General features: G+C 37.6%; 1 protein-coding gene across 1 annotated transcript in view; it reads left to right on the forward strand.

Annotated features, from left to right (window-relative positions):
* LRP1B (LDL receptor related protein 1B) overlaps positions 1-24677 on the forward strand; it is a 1721287-nt gene that overhangs the window by 779696 nt on the left and 916914 nt on the right. Inside the window, exon 4 of the mRNA XM_079782447.1 lies at positions 16706-16825. Within this exon, the coding sequence (XP_079638573.1) occupies positions 16706-16825 (120 nt within the window). The remainder of the gene's footprint in view (positions 1-16705; positions 16826-24677) is intronic.

The following is a 24677-nucleotide window of genomic DNA, read 5'->3' on the forward strand; positions in this document are numbered from 1 at the left end:
TATTTAACTTTTTAATGAACCACCATACTGTTTTCCATAGTGACTGCACCATTTTATATTCTTAGCAGCAATGCATAGGGTTGCAATTTCTCCACATCCTTGCCAATACTTGTTATTTTCTGTTTATTTTTTTTAAATTTTCTCTTTTTAATAATGGCCATCTTAATGGATATAAAATAGTATCTCATTATGGTTTTCATTTGCATTGACCTAGTGATTAATGATGTTGAACATTTTTTTCATGTTATTATTGGCAATTTGTATGTTTTATTTAGAAAAATATCTACTCAAGTTATTTGCTCATTTTAAAATTGGCTTTTTTATTATTGAATCATAAAAGTTTTTGTAAATTATGGATATCAATTATTTATCAGATAGATAATTTCATTTATATTTATATTTTTCTCCAATTTCCTGGGTAGCCTTTTTACTCTAATAGTGTAATTTGATATACGAAGTTTTCACTTTTGATAAAGTCAAATTTATCTTTATTCTGTCACCTGTGTATTTTTACCATATTCTTTATTTACTTCTTTAAGCATTTTTCTTGCAGTATTTTTGAATCCTATGTAATAAAAGTATAGTATGCAAATTATCCCCTTGACAGGAAGTTTGTCTGGAAGTTTGACCAGGGGGCAGGGTCGACCAGGGAAAGGGAGGGAGTACCTGGGTGGCGGGGGCAGCTACCAACTGCTAGGTACCCTACCAGTGCATGAATTTCATGCACTGGGACTCTAATCCCATCTAATAAAGATGGAATATGCAAATTGACCATCACTCCATGACAAAGATGACAGCGCCCACAGCCAATAAGGAGGGAATATGCAAATTGATGCGACAAGGCGAAAGGCGGAAGGCGACTCCAGGCCGGAGCGAAGGCGGAAAGGTGGCTTCGGGCCGGAGTGAAGGCACAAAGGCAGCTCCAGCCAGAGTGAAGGCAGTGCCGGCAGCCAGGGGAAGGAAGGCCTATTCTTGCATGAATCTTCATGCATTGGGCCTCTAGTAAATATATAATAGCTATTTTGTGTCTTTGTTTTCTAATTCTCACATCGGGGGTCTCTGAAAAGCAATTCTTGCTACAACTTGGTTTTCTTTTTCTTATGTGTAAGTTACAGGTTACTGTTACTTTGCATGTCTCATAATTTTTTATTGAAAACTTAGAAATTTCAATGATATATTTTAACAACTCTAGATACTGCTCTTTCCTGCCCCTAATTGTGGGGATTGATGGTTTATTTTATTTTATCTTTAGGCATGTTTAATTTTTTTTTATTACATAGACTGGACTATTTTGGTGAAGTCTCTATGTCACCCCTTTTAGAGTATAGACGTGGGCATGTCCACAGTCCCCCTGGGATGTTAGTGTTTTAGAAAGACTTTGATTTTGTTTACCTGATTTTTTTTTAAAGCTGTATGCCTCTATTGTTATCACACTTGGCAGTTAGCATGCACTAAATCTCAGCTGATAATACAATATACAGATGATATATAATAGAATTGCACACCTGAAACCTATATAATTATATTAACCAATGACACCCCCCAAAAAAATCAAATTCCTAAAAAGCACTTTGTCATAAATTGCTCCACAGTCTTATTCAAAACAAGTTTGGCCGCTTCTCAGAAGCAGATTTTGAACTTGGTTCTAACTCTAGGAGGATTCTTCTTCTTAGCCATCTTTTCTCTTGAGTCTAGCTGACCTTTGTTTTAGTTTGTTGCTCCCATGGAGCTACCATCATTGTCTTACTTAACTACCACCAAAATCTCTATTGCTTTTGACAGGGCTTTTAGGTTTGAACTTCCCGATGCTCTGATCTAAATGAAGTCAGTTCCCATGGGGAGAGTAACCCAGCTATCTGTTCTTCAAGCCTGCTTTCTCCCCTGGGCAATCTTTATCTCTGCTCTGGAGCTAGAGATGGGTACAATGCCCCACTTCTTTCAGAGTGACCCCTCTGCTTTACAAGTGGCATTCTAGGTGGGTATGGTTGCCTTTGGTCTTCTTGGCATGGAACCTCTGCCCCATGAGTGAAGAGGACAGTTGGAGCCCAGTATTCTTAGTCTGTTCCTGCAGTAGAGCTTCCACCTGTTTTTAATGTGAGACCCATGCCTTTATCTGTGCCTATTATTCTCCCGGTAAAAAAAGGACTCTGCTTCCATCTCTTCAGAGAATAGACCTTCAGTGTTCTGCTGCCAAGAAATGTGTTGCATTTACCTTTGTTCATTCTCGTGTGTTGAACTTAACCAACACCTTCCCAAGGTTATTGTTGCCTTCTGTGGTCTGGAACTAGTATGAGGATTTAAGAAAACAATGTTTGACCATTGAAAGGAAAGAAAAATGACTTTTATCTTCACTTTGCAAATACTGTAGATTTAATCACAAGTATCTCTAACCTTCTAAATATGCAGAAATTGCTAGAAGTTATGAACTCCCTTTTCAAAGGAGGTTTATTTATTCATGCTACCTCATGTTCTTGAACCCAAATGCTATTACTACCTTCACCCTATTATGTTTATCTCAAAAAAGTTATGTAATATACTTATGTAATTTATATGTATATAATCTATCTCCAACTATATATTCATTTTTTTACCCTTCTACCTGTAGGCATAACAATTCTTTTACTAGATGTATGCAATTTCTACTAGGTAATTATATTTTTCTCAGGTCCTTGTAGCAAATTTGGTTATTTTCACCCTCAAACATAGTTTCACTGGGGATGCATCTAAATATATTGAACCAGGCAAAGATCTAACAATGGCTTTCTTATTATTAATAAACATAGCCAATAAGCCTTACTACAAAATCAAATACAAAACACAACTAAAACAAGATGTATAATACCTTAGTTTTATCATTCCAATGCACATAGCATCCTCAGCTCTCTCTTCCTTATCTCTCTCTATACCAGTTCATATCTTAGCAGTGACATGATACTTTCAAATTATAGAGCATGCTTGCTCTCATTATAATTTTAATAGGCATGAAAAGTCATCAAAACATTTGCTCAGTTGAAATCTAAGGCTCAGAACATTTAAGAACTAGTGTACAGTTAAATGTCTGGTAAGAGATATCACAAAAAGGTCTATGTCTTCTATCTTAAGAACTACAGCACATTTCAAGAAACAAAAGATGGAAGAGAAAATTTCTGGGTCCCTTTGGTGGAAATGTCATTAATTATTATAATTATACTATTATAACTGCCAACCTATAATGGGCCTTTTAAAATGTTCATACACTAATATAAGTGCTTCTATTGAATTACTGTATTTAAATCTCACACCATCCCTGTGACATCAGTAATGGCATTCTCCTCATATAATTTAACTGAGAAGAAAACCCCACACAAGCATGTGTTGTTTTGTTTTATCTTCTCATATCCTCTCACAGGTAAAACTAAAGTAAACATTTTTCTTGCACAATATTTCCACTAATAACTTATACCTACAGATTACAGGTATATTATTTAGCACATTTTGTCAATGAATATTGAAACCAAATCTGTCCTTTTGTAACATAAAATAAATTAGCCTTTTCTCATTTGATTGTGCCTTGGTAACTAGATATTAATTTTCTGTCTAATAAAAACTTTAAAAGTTTTGTATATTTAAATTTTAGAACTCTGAATGCCATTAAAATAAAATGTTCCTTAAGAAATCAGAATGCAAAGTTGGTAAGTTACTGGAAATGATTTTATTTGGAGTCTAAAGTAAGCCATTTCTATCTAATATTAGCCAGTGAGTTGAGGTTAGAACTCCTCTCAGTAAACCTGAAACTTGCAGATATAATATAAAATGGGAAAAATCTCTCACTATTGGTGTGGTACATGCTCAAGTTTTTTGTTGTTGTCACTTTGGTTTAGCTTTGGTTTAGTTTATACATTTCAAATTTCATGGGTAGCATACCTTAGAGTTGTAGTCCTGGTATAGATAGAGAAACACCTGAGAAAACAGCATGAAGGCTTGGCAGTGAAAGGACTTTTCCAGGTGGTAAGTAAGAGAATACGGGAGTGGAGAAGGCGTGAACGCTCTTTATCTTTCTGATGAGGAAGAGATAGATATCCTTCCTGCACACCTTCCCTAGGTAATAACCAGTTATGAGGCCCAAATCAGATGGAAAGAAAGGCAGACGCAGTGATGGCGAACCTATGACACGCGTGTCAGCACTGACACGCGTAGCCATTTCTGATGAAACATTTGCGAAATAATGTTTTTTCCTCAAAGTGACACACTACCTGAGTTATGCTCAGTTTTTTGGCGAAGTTTGACACACCAAGCTCAAAAGGTTGCCCATCACTGATAGAGTATCTGCCTGGGGTAACCACTGCTTACAAACAACTCTACACTTATTTCAGTAGGAAAAGTAAAACAATATTTAAACAGGTAGATGTGACCTTTATAAAAAAATGTGTTTCAGCAGGTAATTTATTTACTAAATTACAAATCATCCATAAAATGGAATAATATACAACTATCAAAAAGGATGGGAAGATATACACTGAGTGGCCAGATTATTATGATCTCTGAACGCATAATAATCTGGCCACTCAGTATATATGTGTGTGTGTGTGTGTGTGTGTGTGTGTGTGTGTGTGTGTGTGTGTGTATTGAGGCCCAGTGCATAAATTCATGCATGGGTGGGGTCTGGCCAGCCTGGCCAGGGGCAGGGGACATGGGCGGTTGGCCGGCCTGCCTGCTGGTCGAACTCCTGATTGAGGGGATAATTTGCATATTAGCCTTTTATTATATAGGATTACAAATCATCCATAAAATGGAATAATATACAACTATCAAAAAGGATGGGAAGATATACACTGAGTGGCCAGATTATTATGATCTCTGAACGCATAATAATCTGGCCACTCAGTATATATATATGTGTGTGTGTGTGTGTGTGTGTGTGTGTGTGTGTGTGTGTATTGAGGCCCAGTGCATAAATTCATGCATGGGTGGGGTCCGGCCAGCCTGGCCAGGGGGAGGGGACATGGGCGGTTGGCCGGCCTGCCTGCTGGTCGAACTCCTGATTGAGGGGATAATTTGCATATTAGCCTTTTATTATATAGGATATACACTGAGTGGCCAGATTATTATGCATCCAGATATCATAATAATCTGGCCATTCAGTGTATATGCGCTGAGTGTATACACACAACCATGTTATTTTAAAATAAAATCTGTACAATCTGTTATAAACCTCACTCTCAATCCACAGAATATTTTCTTAAACCACATAATTGCTCTACAACTTCTACCTGATAATATATGTAAATTATAAAAATTTTGCTTTTTCTTATTGAAAGAATAGTAAACTCATAAGAATATTACTATGCAAAGTGAAAATTATGAAGGGATAGCTTACTCATGTTCATTTATTAAATAGGATTTTAAAAGAATTGCTTTTAAGTTCTGAACCATGTTGCTAGATTTAAAAAAAATCTACGTAGGCAATTGTGTTGTTTGAAAATAGATGTTGTTTTATTTTTTCATTCTTTCTGATTTTATATCTTAAAACCTTTTTTTCCCTCTCACTTAATGCACTGGTTAGGGCCTCCAGTCCATTATTGCCTATAAGTGGTAAGAGCAGTTATCTTGCTCCTGTTATGACTTGTCCCTGATATCATAGCAGATGTTTATCAGGTCAATGAATATGGTGTTTTTGTTAAATGCTTTTTAGGTCACTATTGAAATGATCATATTTTTGTTCTCTGTTAGTCTACTGATATGGTGACCTACATTAATCGATTTTCAAATTCTAAGCCAGTCTTATATTGCATGATAAACCTCAGATAGTCATAATATATTATTATTTTATATATTGCTATATTTGGTTTGTTAGGAAGTGTGTATCTATATTCAAAGGGAATATTGTTTTATTGTTTTCTTATTTTGAATGTATTTGTATGATTTGGGTATTAGAATAATTCTAAACTTGTAAAAATGAGTTAGTACTGTTCTCTTTTCATCCGATTTCTAGAAATGTTTGCATGGAAATGGTACAATTTCTTCTCCAAATGTTTAGTAGAATCTCCAGTGAAACTATCTAGATCTAGCATTTTCTTTGTGGGAGGTTTTAGTTCTAATTCAATTTATTTTATAAATATAGAAATCTTCAGATTATCTATTTCTTCTTGAGTGAGAGTTAGCAGTTTATGTCTTTCATGGAATTAATTTATTTCATCTTTGTCAAATTTAAGGGCATAGAGAGGTTGATAGTTTTTCTTTAATATCTTTTTAAAGATGTAGAGTCTGCAGTGACAGCCTCTCTTTTCTAGCTGCTATTTGTAATTTTTGTCTTTTTGTGAGTTTAGTAAGGTCATATGATACAAGGTTAATTTGTAAAAATCAATTGTATTTCTAAATGCTAGCAATGTGCACTTGGAAGTTGAAATAAACAATACCACTTATAGCAAAACCCAAACTATGAAATAATTAGGGGTGAATTGAACATATTTTTGTAATATATGCTGAAAACTCATGAGAAAAAGCACTCAAAGCTCAAAATAAATGTATATATACACCATATTTATAAATTAGAAGACTCGATAATGTTGTTAAGATGTCAATGTTCCCAAATCTATAGACTTAATAAAATTCCAATTGAAATCCTAGCAGGGTTTCATGGAAACTGACAAGCTGATTCTAAAATGTTTATGGAAATATTAAGGAACTAAGTATCTAAACAAATCTTGGAAAACAAGAACATAGAACGAGAACTCATGTTACCAGATTTCAAGCTTTTCTATATAAAAAACAGTGTGATATTGGAAAAAGGGTAAATATGTAGATTAATAAAAAACACCCCCACAAATATGTAATCCATTGATTTTTAACAAAGTTTCAAATGTAATTTAATGGAGAAAGGTTAGGTGAACAAATGCTGGAAAAGTTCAACATTTAATGTAACAAGAAAATGAACCTTGATTCATCTCTTACATACTACATGAAAAATGGATAGTTTCTTATAAAGTGAAACATCTTTTACCATATAAGCAAGCACTCCCATATTTATTCAACCAAAATGATAACCTATATTTATATAAAACATATATAGCAACTTTATAAACAATAAACCAAAACTAGAAATAACTGAAATCTCAATCACTTGTGAAAAGAATAAACAAACTGAGGCACATTCATGCAGTGGACACTATTCAGCAATGCTACTAATAAAACAACACGGATGACTCTCAAATACGTTTTACTAAGTAAAGATGCCACCAGTTGGATGATCCCATCCAGAGAACCATGCTGGAACGGACAAAACTATCGAGATAGAAAGCAGGCCAGTGATTACCAAAAACTGGCAGTGGGACAAGGAGATGGCTGTAGCAGGGCCAGGGAAGTCTTTTGGGATAATGGCCCTGTTCTATATCTTGATGATGGTATTGGTTACACAACTGTATGCATTTGTTCAAACTCACAGAACTGTGCACTAAAAGGAGTGAATTTTACTGTAAGTTATACTACAACAAAAATGGAACAAACATATTTAAAAAAGAATTTCCTTCCTTAATGTTAAGAGCACATTGAAAAAGTGAGGCCAGGACTGCAGTTTAGCAATAAGCAAATACTTCTGAAGAAATTCACATTAGCAGCCACAAGCAGGAAGGAGCCTAATCTCTGGAAGCCAGCTCACACTCCTGTTTACTAGGCAAGGGAAACAGGGGTGAGATAAAGGATGATGGGGCACAAATTGTCACCATTCTGAATATGACAAGCATATGTCCTGGCTGACAAGAGGGACTGTCTGGCATGGTAATGTGCTGTATCAGCTCTTCAATTTCCAAGTATAAAAAGTGAATGAAATACTTCTTTTTTCAAAGTGCTACATTAAAAAGAATTTTTTTTCTTCTCATTACTAAGATTATAGTTGTTGGTTAAAGGGCTTTTTTGTGTAAGGCAAATTCAAGGAGCAATTTGATTACTAAAATTGAGAATAAAACATTATTCTACCTTATAAAATAATGTCTCATATAGCATATATTTGGGAAGGTACCTGTATCTTTTTGTATTTCCAAAGAGTTTATAAAAGTTCTAATTTTCTCTTTGGGAGAAACATATAACCTAGAAGCACATGAATACAATAGCTGTGTTCTCACTATCGTATTAAGTCCAATACACAATCAATGTGAATTCTTCGATTTTAGGTCATAAAGGCTGCCAGCATATTGCTATTGATTATACTATGGATGAATTGATAGCTGTACATACAACATTGCAAAAAGTGGTTCTCTGGCTTAGAAATATTTATATAAACAAAACTAATGTACAAAGAATCATCCTAACAGTAATAACTTGTAATTATTGTAATTGTTAGAATCTTATAATTTTGGAATCAAGTTATCATCTTTTAATCACCATTCTCTGCTGTTGTGTTTTTACTCTGAGGCAGGTTAGCGAGTTATTTGCATGTGTTTCCTAAATCATAAACCAGCGTACATTTGGGGAAATGCGTTCTAAAACCCAATGCTGTTAAAAAAACACATAATAATCCCTAAAGACTGTGAAGACAGCCATAGCTATTTGGTGAAAATTGCTTATCTGAGGTGTTAATTGGTCCATGCTTATGTAGAAAATTAAAAGTGGATGTACATTGATTTGCTTCAGAGAATAATACTCATATTTTATAGGAACAAATTAGCCAGGATAGAAAAATCTTTATTTTCTGTGGTTAGTGTTTTCCCCTTTTTGCAATCAGGTAAACATTTCAGGAGAATTTACCTAAAAGGTATCTTCTCTGGAAGATATTTAAAAATGCACATGTGTTTTGGGGGCAAAACTAGAATTATGTCATATAACACCCAAAAGTAAAGGAGCAAAAGAGAAAGCCTGCTGTTGTAAAAAGAAACATAGCTCCAAATTGCCCAAAAAAAGTGTGTAAATTATACAAATATTAACCATAGATATTCTGTTGTACTGAATGGGTTATTAACCTTAAATGGTACAATGATAATAAAAAAGTTACTATTTGGCAGGGAATATTTTAAGAACTTGGCATGACTTCAACCCATTTAAACCTCATGACAACCCTATGAGGTAGTTTCTATTATTATTCTCATTTTAGAGATAACTAAAAACAAGAATAGAGATCTTAGGTCATTTACCTATCACCATGTATTGTATAACAAACAACCCTGGTACCTAGGGAGTTCAATGCAACAACAGCAACAAGAACTGTAGCCCAGATCACAGTACAGTTAGGTTCAGAGGCTGCCTCCTATATTCGGTTTCAGGCTCCCTCAATTTGAGGCCTCTACTATCCCAAGGTCCAATGTGTTTTCTGCTGAATTCCTTGCATCCAGAGCGCTGACAAGTGAAGGGAAGAAAGTGGAAGATTGTCTGAATTCTTCAAGGGCAGTTCAGGAAGAGGCACACACTAATTTTGCTTATATGACACTAGAGGCCCAGTGCATGATTGAATCATGCACGTGTAGGGTCCCCTACATGCTTTCGCTTTCGATCACAGGGGAGCTGGGTGCCCCGCCGGAGGCTTCTGAAAGGCCTCGTGCCTGAGCGGACAGGCACCCAGCTCCCCCACCTTTGATGGTCCGCGGTGGGACGTGAGCTCACTGCCCCAGAGGCCCCTTCTGTGCCGGAGCACAGCCATGGCGCAGACGCTGAGCTCGAGCCGCCGCTGGCATCACGAGCTCAACGTCCTGCCGGCCCAGTCGGCCACCCCGGCCACCCCGAGTCCCGCCCCCCCCGCGCCTCCTGGCCAATGGTGGGCATAGCGAAGGTACGGTCAATTTGCATATTTGTCTATTATTAGGTAGGATTGTCCAGAAGCCAGATATATGGCTTTAACCTAATAGCAGTCAAGTGGGAAAACTCCTTATTTTATTTGCCCACGAAGAGGAAACAGGATTGGTGAACATTAGCTATTCTTTGTGATACTCACATAGCTTGGAATTAGTAAAACCAGAGTTAGATCTTAGGTATTCTGGCTTCACAGTCCCAGACCTTAGCCATTATTTTCCACCAGGTCTTAGAGAAAAGAAAAAGGTGGTGAAAGAGATATAATATGAATTAATTTTATATCCATCTAGAATTCTTACTATTTATCATTATTAATGAAAATTCATAAATCTATTTCCTAAATATATTACTAAATATATTCTAAGATGTTAAAGAACATCTTAGAATCTTAGATACCTCAAAGCTACATGCTATTTGTAAACCAAACATATCAAACTCATGGCCCATAGACCACATGTGGCCCACAACAAATATTTTTGCAGCCCAGCCAATATAACGGTATGTAAGAAAAGTTTTAATAAAAATTTCATAACTTAATTTTTACAATATCCTGTTATACATAATTATTAATAATGAACTACAACATTCGCTAAAGACTGATTACTATACTTGTGTTGCGTTCATTTTCCTTAAGCACCTTACGTGCAGGCGCACCATTTCTCTCCACTAATACTAGCAGCAAATATTTTAGCAGCCGATTGCCACGTCATTAGTCTTGGACTGACTTGTTTGGTGCACGCAACAGGAAATATTTTGCTTTTGGAGAACAAGAAAAATAGGTTTATTTGTGTTATGCTTATTGATTTGTACAGTTATTCAGTGTCTGGTAAGTTAATGTTCAAGAAAAAAATATTAATTTTTATTAAAATGTTCTATTATTTTATGTTAATGATGACTCATTTAATTTCAGCCCTTTGTATTCAGCATGTCTCTATCAAAATTAACCTACGTTTCCATGAAAATTGAAGCTTTTGTTTCTTTGAGGCCCACATAAACTTAAAACTTTGTTTATTTGGCCCGTGTTAGCCTTTGAGTTGGACATGCTTGTTGTAAACTGTTAACTTTCATTTGATAGAAAAAATATACCCACATTTTTATAGTACTCTCCTATACAACTTTGAAAAGGACATAAAAAAATTCCTTAAAATAACAGAATGGAGTGGGTCTATGTTGGCTTTATCTTCATCAATTGGATTACATTTGATTCCTGACATAATAGCTACTCTCCTTTAATTTAAAATGACACTTTCCTTTTATGATAATGCTGAGGAATACAGATCAGATGCCCTGGCTTGCATATTGCTTCTCCTTAAAAACTAGTGGTCTTCCTACTTCAGTTTAAGATCCAAACCAATGACAATGTGGCATGAAGCAGTGACCGTGCTTCATAAAAAGCACTCTATGAAGACTGATTCAAGTATGAAATTTCTGTTCTACTCTAATAAGCTTTCTAGCAAAATTAATTTGATGCATTTTTAATTACATACATAATCATCATAGTGTTGCACATAATTAGGCATAAACGGTAAGTAGTTCTAATAGATAACATTATAATAATTAGTATTGCTTTCACAGAGTCTAGCCAAATTTTAAATTTTAGTTTTTCATGTTGTCAGTTCTTCATAGTTCTTCATAGCCAGTTAGAAGAATCAGCATTTACAATTTTTCCTGATATCATATACCATTTAATCATCTCCCTATCACCTCTCTGCACACACACAAATTCTCCTACAGGATAAAATCAATAAACCAAAAGCTAAGTTGCCCACGTTTCTTTTGCTGTTTTCAACCACCAGACCCCCACCTAATACTCAAAACTATGAGTGAGGTCTGGACTTTCATACTCATTTTTCCCCCATTTGCTTTTATTTCTCCTCAATTCTCCCCATCAAACACCCATGTTGTTAACTTGTATCAGTGTGCATTGGATTAGAGAGAGCCGAAAGATGGAACCAATAGTCTGTGGATTTTCTACTTCAGATTGAGACAGGGGAAAAAGAGAGTTAGGCTATCAGGGTTAAGTGGAACAAATAACACATTAAAGCACTGAGTTATTATGCCTGCCATAAGGTACAGACTAAATTAAGTAGGCCATACCCATACCTTTCTTCTCTTCATCCACTAAAATGTTTAAGTCTCTTCTATGACAACCCTTTCCATTTCATCTTTCTGTCCCAGTCCCTTCTTACATTTATCTTTGTCCTCTCTGCTCTACTGAAACCCTTTTTAAAGGTCTTAATTGATCCTATTTGGAAACCCAGTGCATATTTTAGAGTTCATCCAAGTATATTTCTCTCAGGCTTTGCCATTAATGGTTCTGCTTATCTTGATTAACTATTCTCCTTCCTTAGGTTTTGTGAAGCTTTCTAGGTTCTTCATCTATATGTTTGATTCTTTAGCAGTTTCTTCATTAACACCTTTTCTCCTTGCCTTTCACATGTAAAAGTTCTTTGGATTATAATTGTGTCATAAAACTTCTTTATGAGGGATGATTCTTTCCTCCTTGGGCTACAAGCACCAACTTTACATTTGTAACTTCCAGATTTACAACTCCAGTCCAACCTTCTTTTCTTAAATAGACTCAAATTCTCAACTTTTTCCTGGCCATTATCCTATCAACATTTTAACCTAAACAGTCAAAGACAAATTCATTATTTTCCCCAAACTTCCAGTTCTCCTGTTATTCTTAATTCATCTTATTGGTACTATTAACTCCATGACATTATGCTTTCACCAACTTTTTGACTAGCCATTGATCTACGTATTCATAGTCCTAATTTATGCCTTTGCTATTTTAGCCTTTTAAATGGCTTTTCTTCTTTTACTATTTTTCACTTATCTTTCTCCCTGCTATTAGGTTCTTTCAAACAATACAAGTCAGAATATATCACCCGTCTACGGCCATACCACCCTGAACGCGCCCGATCTCGTCAGAATATATTACCCTGTCCTCATTAACTAGCAATGACTCCCATTATCAGGAGAGAATCCTATTTAATCTAAGACTTAATCCACTTTGCCCTGGTCCGAAACAATTCCATTCCTATTTTCTACCACAGCCAATAGTATGTTCCAGATACCTACCCCCATTTTCAGTCTCTATATGAATTTTTCTCTTTCTAGCTTAGGAATTTACATTTTTATTTAACATATATATTTTTCTGCTATGAGTTGTAGCTGTCTAACATTGTTCTCCCCACTAACTCCACCCACTTCCCCACTCATGGTATAATCACTTAATTTGTGTGAAGCAATTTTGTATCTGTGGAACCCCAGCAGCGTGCTCAACTTGGACTAGGTACTCAGTCCATGTTGGACTAAAGTAGCACATATATGCACAGCAATTGTGGAATGATTCCACGATAATCAAACAAGATTTAACAATTCAATTACCTGACTTGAAGTTGTAAATGAACTATCTTTAGGACCTAGTTTAATGGAGTAGAAATGAAACTTGAGACTGTTAACCCTCATGCTAGAGTTCAGCTATTTTATTGATTTTTGATGCATTTATCCTATAAAAATTGTGAAACACTTTCTGTTATCTGTGGCACATTACTAAGCGTAGGCTGACAAACAAAGATATACCATGGCTCCAGCCATCACCAGATTGTTCAGGGGGAATTACAGCTATCATTACATAAGTATTAGAACACACAGGTATCAGAACATAGGCTTTATATTTAGAATGACCTTATTTTGAATGCTAGCTCTACTGTACATTTGCTGCATAATCTTGGGTCATCAATCATCAGATTTCTCATCTGTAAAATATAAGTTATAATAATAACTACATGTTTAACTGTTGTGTATTTCAAAAAGATTGCAAAATTAAAGAACTTGATTTAGATTTATAATTTGTAGCTATATATACTGGTGGGGTAAACCAAAATGTAAATAATTATCATAATGCAAATAAAAAAATGCCATAATTTACAAAGAAACATTTGTTACGTAATTTATTGTTAATACATTTTTATGAACTAAATTACTACTCTTTGTACATTACATAAATATTGACATTTATATTAGCATAAAATTAGCATTGATCCTAAATCCAAACCTATTAAATACGATATATTTAATTTGTATATTGGTTGAATTTATATTGCAGAAACAACAATTGTTCCAAGTTTTCAAGGAAAAAGAACTTTTGTATAATCACAGCAGTGAAAATTAGAAATTGAAGAGGGCACAACCAGCTTTCAAGTTATGATACTAGAGTTATGTGCCAGTCAGAGAGGAAGCTAAGATATTTGTTGAGTCCACCACTAGCATATTGATAGAAAAAGATCACAGCCTCTGCCCTAGGGCACCCCAACATAGCAGGTTGACAAGAGGAGGAGGACTCTCACAAAGGAGACTGTGAAATGGGAGGAAAACCAAGGGTGTGCAGCCCTGGGAGTAAAGTCATGAATCTGTATCAGGAAACAGTAGTTACCTGTGTCTAATGCTGCTGATCGGTCAAGGAGGGTGAGGACTGAGAAAAGGTCATTGTACTTAGTTAGCATCAAGGTCATTGGAGATATTTACAAGAGAATTTCTGTGGAGCAATAGATATAAGGCTTGATGGAGTGGGTTTAAGATAGAAACAGAAGGATAGAGAGAGACCATGGGTATGGGGAATTTAAAATTTTTTTTTTCAAAAAGGAATTGAATAATGGTGACTAGTAGGGGAAGTAAGGTCAAAGTTCTTTGTTTTTAAGTTGGGGAAAAATAAGAGCATGTTTGATGCTGAGATTGAACTGGTGCAGGGGTCAAAAACTTTCTATAAAGACCTATAGTAAATATTTTAGGCTTTGTGGGTCATAGGTCTTTGAGGCAACTAGCCAACTACGCCTTTGTAGAGTAAAAGCAGACTGAGGTAATATTTCAACAAAGGGGCTTCACTGTGTTCTGGTAAAAGTTAATTGACAAAGATTGCGGGCTTTAGTTTGTTCTAGTACATAGTTATTTGAAAAATAAAAAGCAATTATGAGAGGAAGTAGAGAACAGCTAAAGTTACGGTATATCCTTGACTCAGTGAGAGGGCATGGAATTTGTGCAAAGGAATTGGGGTTGGGGCTTTGATTATGAGTTTGAAAATCAAGAAAGACAAGAATATGCAAAGATGGGTAAATATGAAAAACAGATCTGTGGAAAATCTCTTTTGAATGCTTCAGTTTTCTCAGAAAAGTAGGAAGCAAAATTATCATACTGTTGCAGAAATTACCAGATGACCGGAAAACACACAATGGGCACTCGGGAGATTCAGGAAAAACCCTTTATTTGCAGATACACTAGTGTGGTGACGCAGGGGAGTCGGTCTCCAAAGCCTGAGCACCAAATTTGGAGCGGGGCGGGGGGGGGGGGGGCGCAGGGCGGGGAGGGAGGGGGGTTGGCTTTCCCTTTTATCTCCTTAGTTTTTTTGTCTCCCAAATATGGACCAGGCTTCTGGACTTTTCGCAGGCTTTGCAGCCTCCATGGGTTGGGATGGGGGAAGTGAGATTATGGCCAACCACCCAGGCTAGCTGGCACCAGCAGTTAATCTTCTGTGGGGGCTTTTTATGTCCCCTGCAGATAAACAGGTTCTGCAAGGCTAGCTAGGACACAAGCATAAAGGGGGTTGGGGCTAGCAAGCATATGCATCAGAATGCAGATTGGGGGGTGGGGGGGGGTCAGGCTGCCTTCACAATATGTGAGTGACCATGAGGAAGGAAATTTGAAGTTTTACGGAGAGAACATGCATAAAATAATTAAATTAGAGAGTTGAAAAGTATTTGGCTGAAAAAGAATGCTATAGATAATTAAATTTCTAGTAAAATGTCATTTTCAGCTTGAAATATTCTGGCTCTTCTTTCCCTCATTGGACTTTTTATACATTTAAATATATATATATTTCTGAAGCAGCAGATAAACTTGTAGCAAATATCAACATATTTTAAATCATTTAAGTTTAATCTTCAATACCCTTCAATGCCCTTATTTTTCTTCCTGGGGTGGGACAGGAGGGTTGTCGCAATCCATTAATAACCCTATTTTTTTTTTAAATATATTTTAATTGGTTTGAGAGAGAAAGTGAGAGGGAGAGATAAATAGAAACATCATTGATAAGAGAGAATCATTGATTGGCTGCCTCCTGTACATCCCCTATTGGGGATCGAGCCTGAAACCCAGGCATGTGCCCTGACTGGGAATTGAAATGTAACCTCCTGGTTCATAGGTCCACGCTCAACCACTGAGCCATGCCAGTCTGGCAATACCCCTATTTTCAAATAGAAAAATTAGTTACATGTTCTATGTATATATTTTTCTAGTTCAACAAATCTTATTCCTGTTAAAAATTATTTGTGCAGTGAATATTCTCCTGTCACTTCAGCTGTTCCATGCATTTATCTTATTGAATCTTAATTTGCTCTGATGGCTTGCTAATTTTTGTTTTAATGAAATATTCACTCTGAAATAATTCAGATATAACAAACTATATTATGCCCAGTAGTTGTCTAATATTTTGCAACTCATGAAAGAAAAATTATTGAAATTGAATATATTCATTGATTGCTATGAAGGTTACACATGGATTGGTAAATCAAAACAAGTGCTCAAAAGATAGAAAATCAATTGATATGTCAGATAGAAAAGGCATGGCACCAATGGTGAAATCAACCACTGAGTTGACATTTTTCCTCTTGAAATAATTTCATTTACAAGAATTTGAAAGGATTTTGTGACTTTGAACATATATAATAAGCTAAAAAGTGAAAGACTGAACAGATAGACCTGAAATATTATTAATGATACTTCAAACAAATGCAAAGCAACTTATTTTAGAAGGAATAGATGCTGTTTGTTCTCTCAACCAATCACAGAAACTTTGAAGGATGCACTGAGCAAATATTAACAATATTTTAATTTAAACAAATATATATGTGCATAGTCATATAGAGGTGGTATTTTTGTTTTTTCTCTACAGAACTGTTGCCCAATTGCCAGCAGTTGAATTGTCAATATAAATGTGCAGTGGTCAGAAATAGTACAAGATGTTACTGTGAAGATGGATTTGAAGTAAAAGAAGATGGAAGAAGCTGTAGAGGTAAGTATGGCAGGTGACTATTAATTTTTTTTTTTCCAGAGGCTTAGTGAACAGAAATTTTATGAAGTATTTTTTATTACTACCATGTGATCCACACAAAGTTTACATTTATTTTTACCTGAGATTTAAAAGTTGACACTCACTCCCCCCCCCCCAAACCCACAAACATAAATATTATAGATCTGCACTTATATCAGTCATTTTTATTCATGTTACAATAATGTCAAACATGTGAAGTGTTTTGGTTAACTATTAAAATATTGGATTTAATTATCTTAAATTCCTAATTGTATTATGCCTATTATACAGCTGCAGGGTGGTATAACTTTGTTATTACTAAGTTAGGTTAATAATAATCATGTAATATCCTTTACGATTTTTGCACTGGCAATTCTGATAATTGACATTTTACCACTATGTTAGTAATGGTGAACATGACAATATTTATATTTTAAATGTCCTAATCCTTATTTTGTGAATACTCTAGAACAAAACAAAACAAAAAAAAAGAGGCTCATTGCTTTATAATGGACAATTGTGCCTTGAATTTGTAGTTTGTTGTTTGCTTTCTGCATTCTATAAATATTATAGTTCTGTTTCTATAAATGTTATAGAAACACTTATTATTAAACTAGGGGCCCAGTGCACGAATCCATGCACCATAAAAGGAACTATGGGCCACGAGGCTGCAGTGGGCACAGGGGCGGGTCTCGGCCCATCCACCATGCCCTCACCCGCCACGGCCCTGGGCCCCTGTCAGCTGGCAGCCCTGCACCTGCAGCCGCCACTCCCCCATGTTGAAGGCGCTGGTCCGGCTTGCATCTGCTGAAGGCATGGAGCGATTGGGGCCAGTGCCATCAATGGGTGCGAGCAGCAGCTGCAGCCCTGATAGCCCCTCAGGAGCAGGGGGAGGGGTAGAAGCCCTCAGGGCGATCATGGCCAGCAGCCACGCTCACACCTGCTGATGGCACCAAGTGATCGGGACCTGTGCCGGGCACCGGCAGCGGGGCGGGTGCAAGTGGGGCCAGCACTTGCAGTGGTGCAAGCGGGGCCAGTGCTGGCAGCAGGTGTGAACGCCAGGTGGGACCACGTGCGGGAGCAAAGAATTTTCAGTAACCACCAGAGGTTCACCCCAATGACAGCAACAGGCAGCCGCCTTGGTCTGGCACCCCTGCTCACCTGCTCCACCATCCCGCTGCGGCCAATGCCCACCATGTTCCGCATACGCCCCCTGGTGGTCAGCTCACGTCATAGCAACCAGTTGTTCAGTTGTTCGGTTGTTCTAGTTGTTCCACCTTTTGGTCTATTTGCATATTAACCTTTTATTATATAGGACTAGAGGCCCAGTGCATGAAATTTGTGCACAGGGGGGTGTCCTTCAGCCCAGCCTGCACCCTCTCCAATCTGGGACCCCTCGAGGGTTGTCCGACTGCCTGTTTAGGCTTGATCTCGGTAGGATCGGGCCTAAACGGGCAGTTTTACATCTCTCACAATCCGGACTGCTGGCTCCCAACTGCTCCTGATTACCCCTAACCACTTCTGCCTGCCAGCCTGATCACCCCCTAACCACTCCCCTGCCAGCCTGATTGATGCCTAACTGCTCCCCTGCTGGCCCAATTGTCCCTAACTGCCCTCCCCTGCCAGCCTGGTCACCCCTAACTGCCCTTCCCTGAAGGCCTTGTCCCCCCCAACTGCTCTCCCCTGCAGGCCTGGGTCCCCTCAACTGCCCTTCCCTGCAGGCCCGGTCACCCCCAACTTTCCTCCTCTGCCTGTCTGGTTACCCTCTGCAGGCCTGGGTCCCCCCCAACTGCCCTTTCCCTGCAGGCCCGGTCACCCCCAACTTTACTCCTCTGCCTGCCTGGTTATCCTGGTCACCTCCCAACTGGCCTCCCCTGCTGGCCTGATCACTCACAACTGCCCTCCCTTGCAGGCCATCTTGTGGAGGCCATCTTGTGTCCACATGGGGGCAGCCATCTTTGACCACATGGGGGCAGCCATCTTGTGTGTTGGAGTGATGGTCAATTTGCATATCGCTCTTTTATTAGATAGGATGTCTATCAGACCCAGTGGTTGCATAATCTGGCTAAAAGGGGACAGTTGTAGGCAGCAGGAACTGCACCAGGTGTCTGACTGGTGAGGTCAGACCAAACTTGGGTAATTGGGTTCTGGCTTGGAAATAATTCAGAGCCAAGACCCAAAACTGTAAGAGAATATTTACATGGCAAGTTAAAGAGGTAGACAAAGTAATTACTAGAAGAAATGAGCTTAGGAAACAGGTTATGGAAATAAAGGAAGGAGCCTGGAAGCTTGGAAATGAGGAAGCTAATGGTAAACTGCCTGGGGCAGGGAAGGAGATGGGAAAGGGAAAGGTACTGTGTACTGCTGGGAGGGAGAGCACACTGGGTCCTCCATCCTAAGAATGGAAATTTTAGGGGAGGCCCCAGGGGAAGATCTCAATAGAATATTCAGCAGTTTTCCAGGTGTGTCCTTTCAGGGTTGTGGTCTCCACTGATTAATTGGCCAGCACCAAAGCAGGGAGACATTATTCAATGCAGCTGGTACTGATGAAATGTGGGGTTCAGGGCTGCAGATTCTTCTCATGGGTTCTTGTCAGATAAAGTTGAATAATAAATTTGTGGACTAACATATTTCTTTAATAAAAATGTAGAGGTTTATTAGAAGCATATACAAACTCCATCCGAGCAGGAATGTCCCCAAAGGAGGAGCCCCCAAATGGGAAAAACCTGCTCTCTCTATCTAAAGGCAAAAATCTAAATCCAAAAAAATCTAAAAATTTGCTGAGTCTCTGTCTCCAGTTTTATAAAGGCTGCAGTTCTTTGTCTGAGCCTGACCCTTTCTAATTGGATTCTTTATCAATTTAGGATCCCTGTGCCTTCCTCATTGATCATTCTGCTACATAGTGTTAGTTTCAAAGTCTAAATCCTACATGGTGCCCCCCATTTTCCCTCCCCCTTATCTTGCTGGTTGGAGTTGCCTTTGATCTCCCAGCTGCTCAGGCCAGAGATATCTCTGTCCTTGGTTTATGGATGTTTTAATTGCTCATGCCAGAAATGTTTCCATCTGCCTGGACTGATCCCCTTTCCTGTGGCATTTCTCTATCCTCTGTACAAGTAAGATAAGCATTTTGGTGTCTTCAAGCCCCAATCTATGCACCTCTCCCATGGATCCTCCTTATCTCTAAGGCTCCCCAAACCTGCCTGTTTTGTTTCTAAAATTACTTTCACTGATGTCAGTCATGGTTGGTTTTATTGCTTATCTGGGCCTGGAGTTGAAATACAACTAAGGCATAGATGTTATCTCTAGAGAACAAAAGTCAGGGGGTCCAAATCACATGGCCAGCGATATGCTAGGGGAGGAAAATTCACCTTGGGGTTGAGGCTGTGCCCCACAATTGATTGTCCATTGCTAGGCACCTGGGGCTTTCCACACTAGTGACCTTCTGTACCTGGCCCATCGTCCTTGCTCTGCTCATGTCTGTCTATCTGCCTACAGCAGGATCAAACTGACATATTTATTTAACTGACATTATTTTTAAGTCAACACTTAAAAATTAGAAGATTGCTCACTGACAGTCAGACTTTGAGGAGGGAAAAAAATCACAAGAATTGGCAGAGTAGACCCCATATCATCACAAAGTCAGCCAAATGAGAATAGTACATCTAGACATGCAAGCAATTTTTAGTTTCCTTTTTAAAATATATTTTTATTAATTTCAGAGAGGAAGGGAATGGGAGAGATAGAAACATCAATGATGAGAGAGAATCATGGATTGGCTGCCTCCTGCATGCCCCACACTGGTGATCAAACCTGAAACCTGGGCATGTGCCCTGACTGGGACTTGAACCGTGACTTCCTAGTTCATAGGTCAACACTCAAGCACTGAGCTATGATGGCCAGGCTACAATTTTTAGTTTAAACCAGCAGTTGTCATTCACACAGGGTAGGCTAATATATCTCTACTGCAAACTTCTTATTCTTCGGCTACATATGACTCCTATAGGAATCAGGGTTTTCATCTCATTTTGGATGACTCTCTTCTCCTGAATCTCTTCATTAAATGCATAAAGTTAACCTCAATCAATTTCCTCTGTAGAACATAAATAAGAAATTATGCAGCAATCACTATGGACGGTCACCAGTGGAAGAAGAGCTCTTCTTTCTTTCTCTGCACTCCTGAGTGGCCAGGTTTGAACATCATTTACACTCTCCAGAAGCCATATTTCCAGGATATTTTCTGTCCTTAAAGTAAGAAAGTAGGCAGCATTAAAAGTAATGACATGCCTACTTCTTTGTGGTCAATTGGGGGGAGTTAGATCAATGTCACAGCAGTACATTCTGGCTAAGGAGAAAGAACAAAAGAAATCATTAATCATATTGCTCTCCTGGACAACATAATGATATCAGAAAAACTAAAATAAGAGACAATAACATTAAAGTTTAACCATCTGTGAAAATAGATAAGAATCATTTTTTGCCATTATGGACTGGACTTTACCAAATATAAGATTTCATTTCTTTCATTATCACTGTAGATTTAGCTTCAAAGACTATTCTTTCTATCCCCATAGCTACTTACTTCAAACAAGCCATCCATGAATACAGGCTAGTTAATATACAAAGCTAAAGAAATCTGAGAAAAGTGCAAATTAATGCCATACAAATGCATAGTTTTCTAATTAAAATGGCCCCTTAGCTTCTCAATAATCTTTTTGCTTTTCTTTGCTAAATACCTTTCTTAGCTTTAGGTGGTCAGAAGTTGGGACTGAGAGTTCTGTTTTTTCTTTGTGGTGACTCACCCCCATCCTGACATTATCTAGTAGTTCCACCCTAAGTGACCTCGCTAGCATATGCTCTGGTGTATTCCAAAGGGCCTTATCTATCTATATCTATATATCTATATCTATATCTATCTATATCTATATCTATATCTATATCTATATCTATATCTATATCTATATCTATATATCTATCTCTATCTCTATCTCTATCTCTATCTCTATCTCTATCTCTATATCTATATCTATATCTATATCTCTCTCTCTCTCTCTCTCTCTCTCTCTATATATATATATATATATATATATATATATATATATATATGGCTAAGCAACCATCTAGTACTAGTAGCTATGACGTGCACTGACCATCAGGGGGCAGACATTCAACACAGGAGCTGCTGAGCTGTGGTGACTTGGCAGCTGAGGTTCCCGGGTGACACACACAGAACCAGAGAGGAGGGAGCATCATCGGAGAACTGCCCTCTCCCAATCCGGAACCCCTTGGGGGATGTCGGAGAGTCTGTTTCGGCCCGATCCCCACAGGCCAGGCTGAGGGACCCCACATGCTGGAGGGACCCCTCTCACTCTGCAGATGATCTTCGAGCCACTGCACCACCCCAGGTGCAGCCGGCAGGGGAGGGACCACCGGAGGTTGGCTCCAGGGCATGTCCAGCCCATCTCACCCAGTCCCATCCCACCAGCCACCTTCTAATTAATTTCCTTTCAATGTGCATGAATCCGTGCACCGGGGCACTAGTTATAAATAACTAAGGAAACTCCTATTGCTCAGAAAATACAAGGGTTTGAGGAACTGAAGACAAAAAACAAATATATATTTTATTATACCAGAGCAGTTTAATCCAATTCACACCACGACCTCATTAGCCATCTTGTTTGCTTCTCTTGTCTTCTTTCTTTTTCTGTGTCTTTTCCTCATCCCCTTCCTCCAAAATTGTTTCCAAGAGTCTCAACTTCTCTTCAAATTCAGTATTTCCAAGTTCCAATGAGGAAACACAATTAATAGGTCAAAGTTTATATATTCAATTCCCTTTAGGGACTCAATAAAACAAAAGCACATTCCAGTTAATAAGATCTACCTGCCATTTATGGCAGTATCCCCTTTTCACTACGCCAAGGTAACTGCACCATGTGCTAACTTCTAAAACCTAACGACAGTTTCAATATCTATATTACTGGGTTTCTTCATTGAGTATTACACTATGTCACCTTCCATAATTCCTTACATTTCTCATGAAGTCTCCTTCAGAGGAGGCTCCTGCCTTTTTAATGTTGCAGTATTGTGCACTTTCCAAGCTTTTCTCACTTCTTTCTTTCTTTTCTTTTTCTTTTTATTTTTTTGTTGTTGATCTAACCCTCTGCTATTTGTTTTGTTTGTTTTTATTTATATTATCCATATGCTATTGACTCCCAAACACTCCAAGACAGATCTCACTAATCTTGCCAGTTTCATATTTCCAACTACTTGTTAGTCATTTACTCCAGAATACCCTACAAACTCCTCAAATATAACACATCCAAACCAAACTCACTATTTCCTCCCATGATATCTCCACTGAAATATATACTTCATATCAAATTGGACCACCATTCAGTTCCATCATATCCAATTAGTCTTCACATGTTGCCTATTCTGTTTGTTAAATACTTGAGTTAATTTCCTTTTTTTTCATTTTTATTGCCACTGACTTAATTCAAAATATAATGACTTCAAAATAAAGTTTCTTGAGAGAAATTAGTACATAACTAAATTTCAAGAACCCCTACACTACTTTCACCAATCAATATTTTTGTTTAGTTTTAAAATATAAAGTTGATCAAATAGCTTATCTAATTAATGCTTCCAAAAGTATAGGTATAATGCATAGCCTTTTGGTTTAGCATACAATAACTTCATTAGCTGGCCTTAAAACTACTTTCCCCATGCCATCTCTTACCACTTCCCTTATACACACTTACTCCACTCAACTCTTTACACTTTTTTGAAATCCCCAGTATGTCATCCCGATACCTTTTCACAGGCTATTTTGGTAAAGTAGGATGCCCCATTCCATCTCATCCCTTTTTATTCAGTTTGAGAAAATCCAAATTATTCTTTAACTCAGCTTAATATACAGCCTTTACTTAACATTCTCTCTCTAACTCCAAGCAGTTTTACTTACTTCTCTAAATCTGTATCATAACTAGAGTATGACTATCTCTATTGTAAGGAAATCCATAAAATCAAAATTATATTTCACTAGACTCATTTCACTTAAGGGTAGGAACCATGTTTTATCAATTGGGATTTTTTTTTGGGGGGGATTACTATAGTTCTTGGTACACAGAACAGAATAAAGACACATATTAGTCTAAATTATTGACTGACAGAATTTGTGTTTTTGCCCACTTGATTAAGAATCATTAAATACCTGCTGTTTATGGATATTTGGACAAGTTGCTGTAGGAAGGAAGTATAGGGAGAAAGGAGAGAGGGAGTAGAATGAGGATCATACATCTAAAATAATAAAAATGTAATATGCTAATTAGACCGGATGTCCTTCCTTCCTGACAAAGCTGTAGTGGGCAGGGGCCACGGCAGAGGCCCTGGCCATGGAGGCAGCAGGCAGGGGCCGGGGCCAAGGACCTTGCACAAATTTTGTGCATCGGGCTTCTAGTATTAAAATAAAATTTAATTAAGATAATATTTTCATTTTAACAAGTGCTCAATAGTTCTCTGTGTTTTTTTTTAATTTTTTTATTTACTGAAGGTAGTTTGCATAGCTTGGCTCAGAACTCTTATTTAATATGTTTATTGAAAAACCATGTTATGTTATTAGACTAATTGTTAAAATAGTGAAAAAGTCAGTGTCATAAACAGTAGTACTATTCAACAAATATTCATTGGAGTGCATTTTATACCTTTGTAGAACTATCCAAGGACATCTAGCCTGCCCATCAAAAATGTAAATAAAACCTCTTTTAAAATAGAAGATGTGGATTGGTAGGAAGAGATCAGCCAGAGACCTTGTATGCATATATGCATAGCTCATGGA

The sequence above is a fragment of the Cnephaeus nilssonii genome (assembly GCF_951640355.1).
Source record: "Cnephaeus nilssonii genome assembly, chromosome: 10".
Classification (NCBI taxonomy): Eukaryota; Metazoa; Chordata; class Mammalia; order Chiroptera; family Vespertilionidae; genus Cnephaeus; species Cnephaeus nilssonii.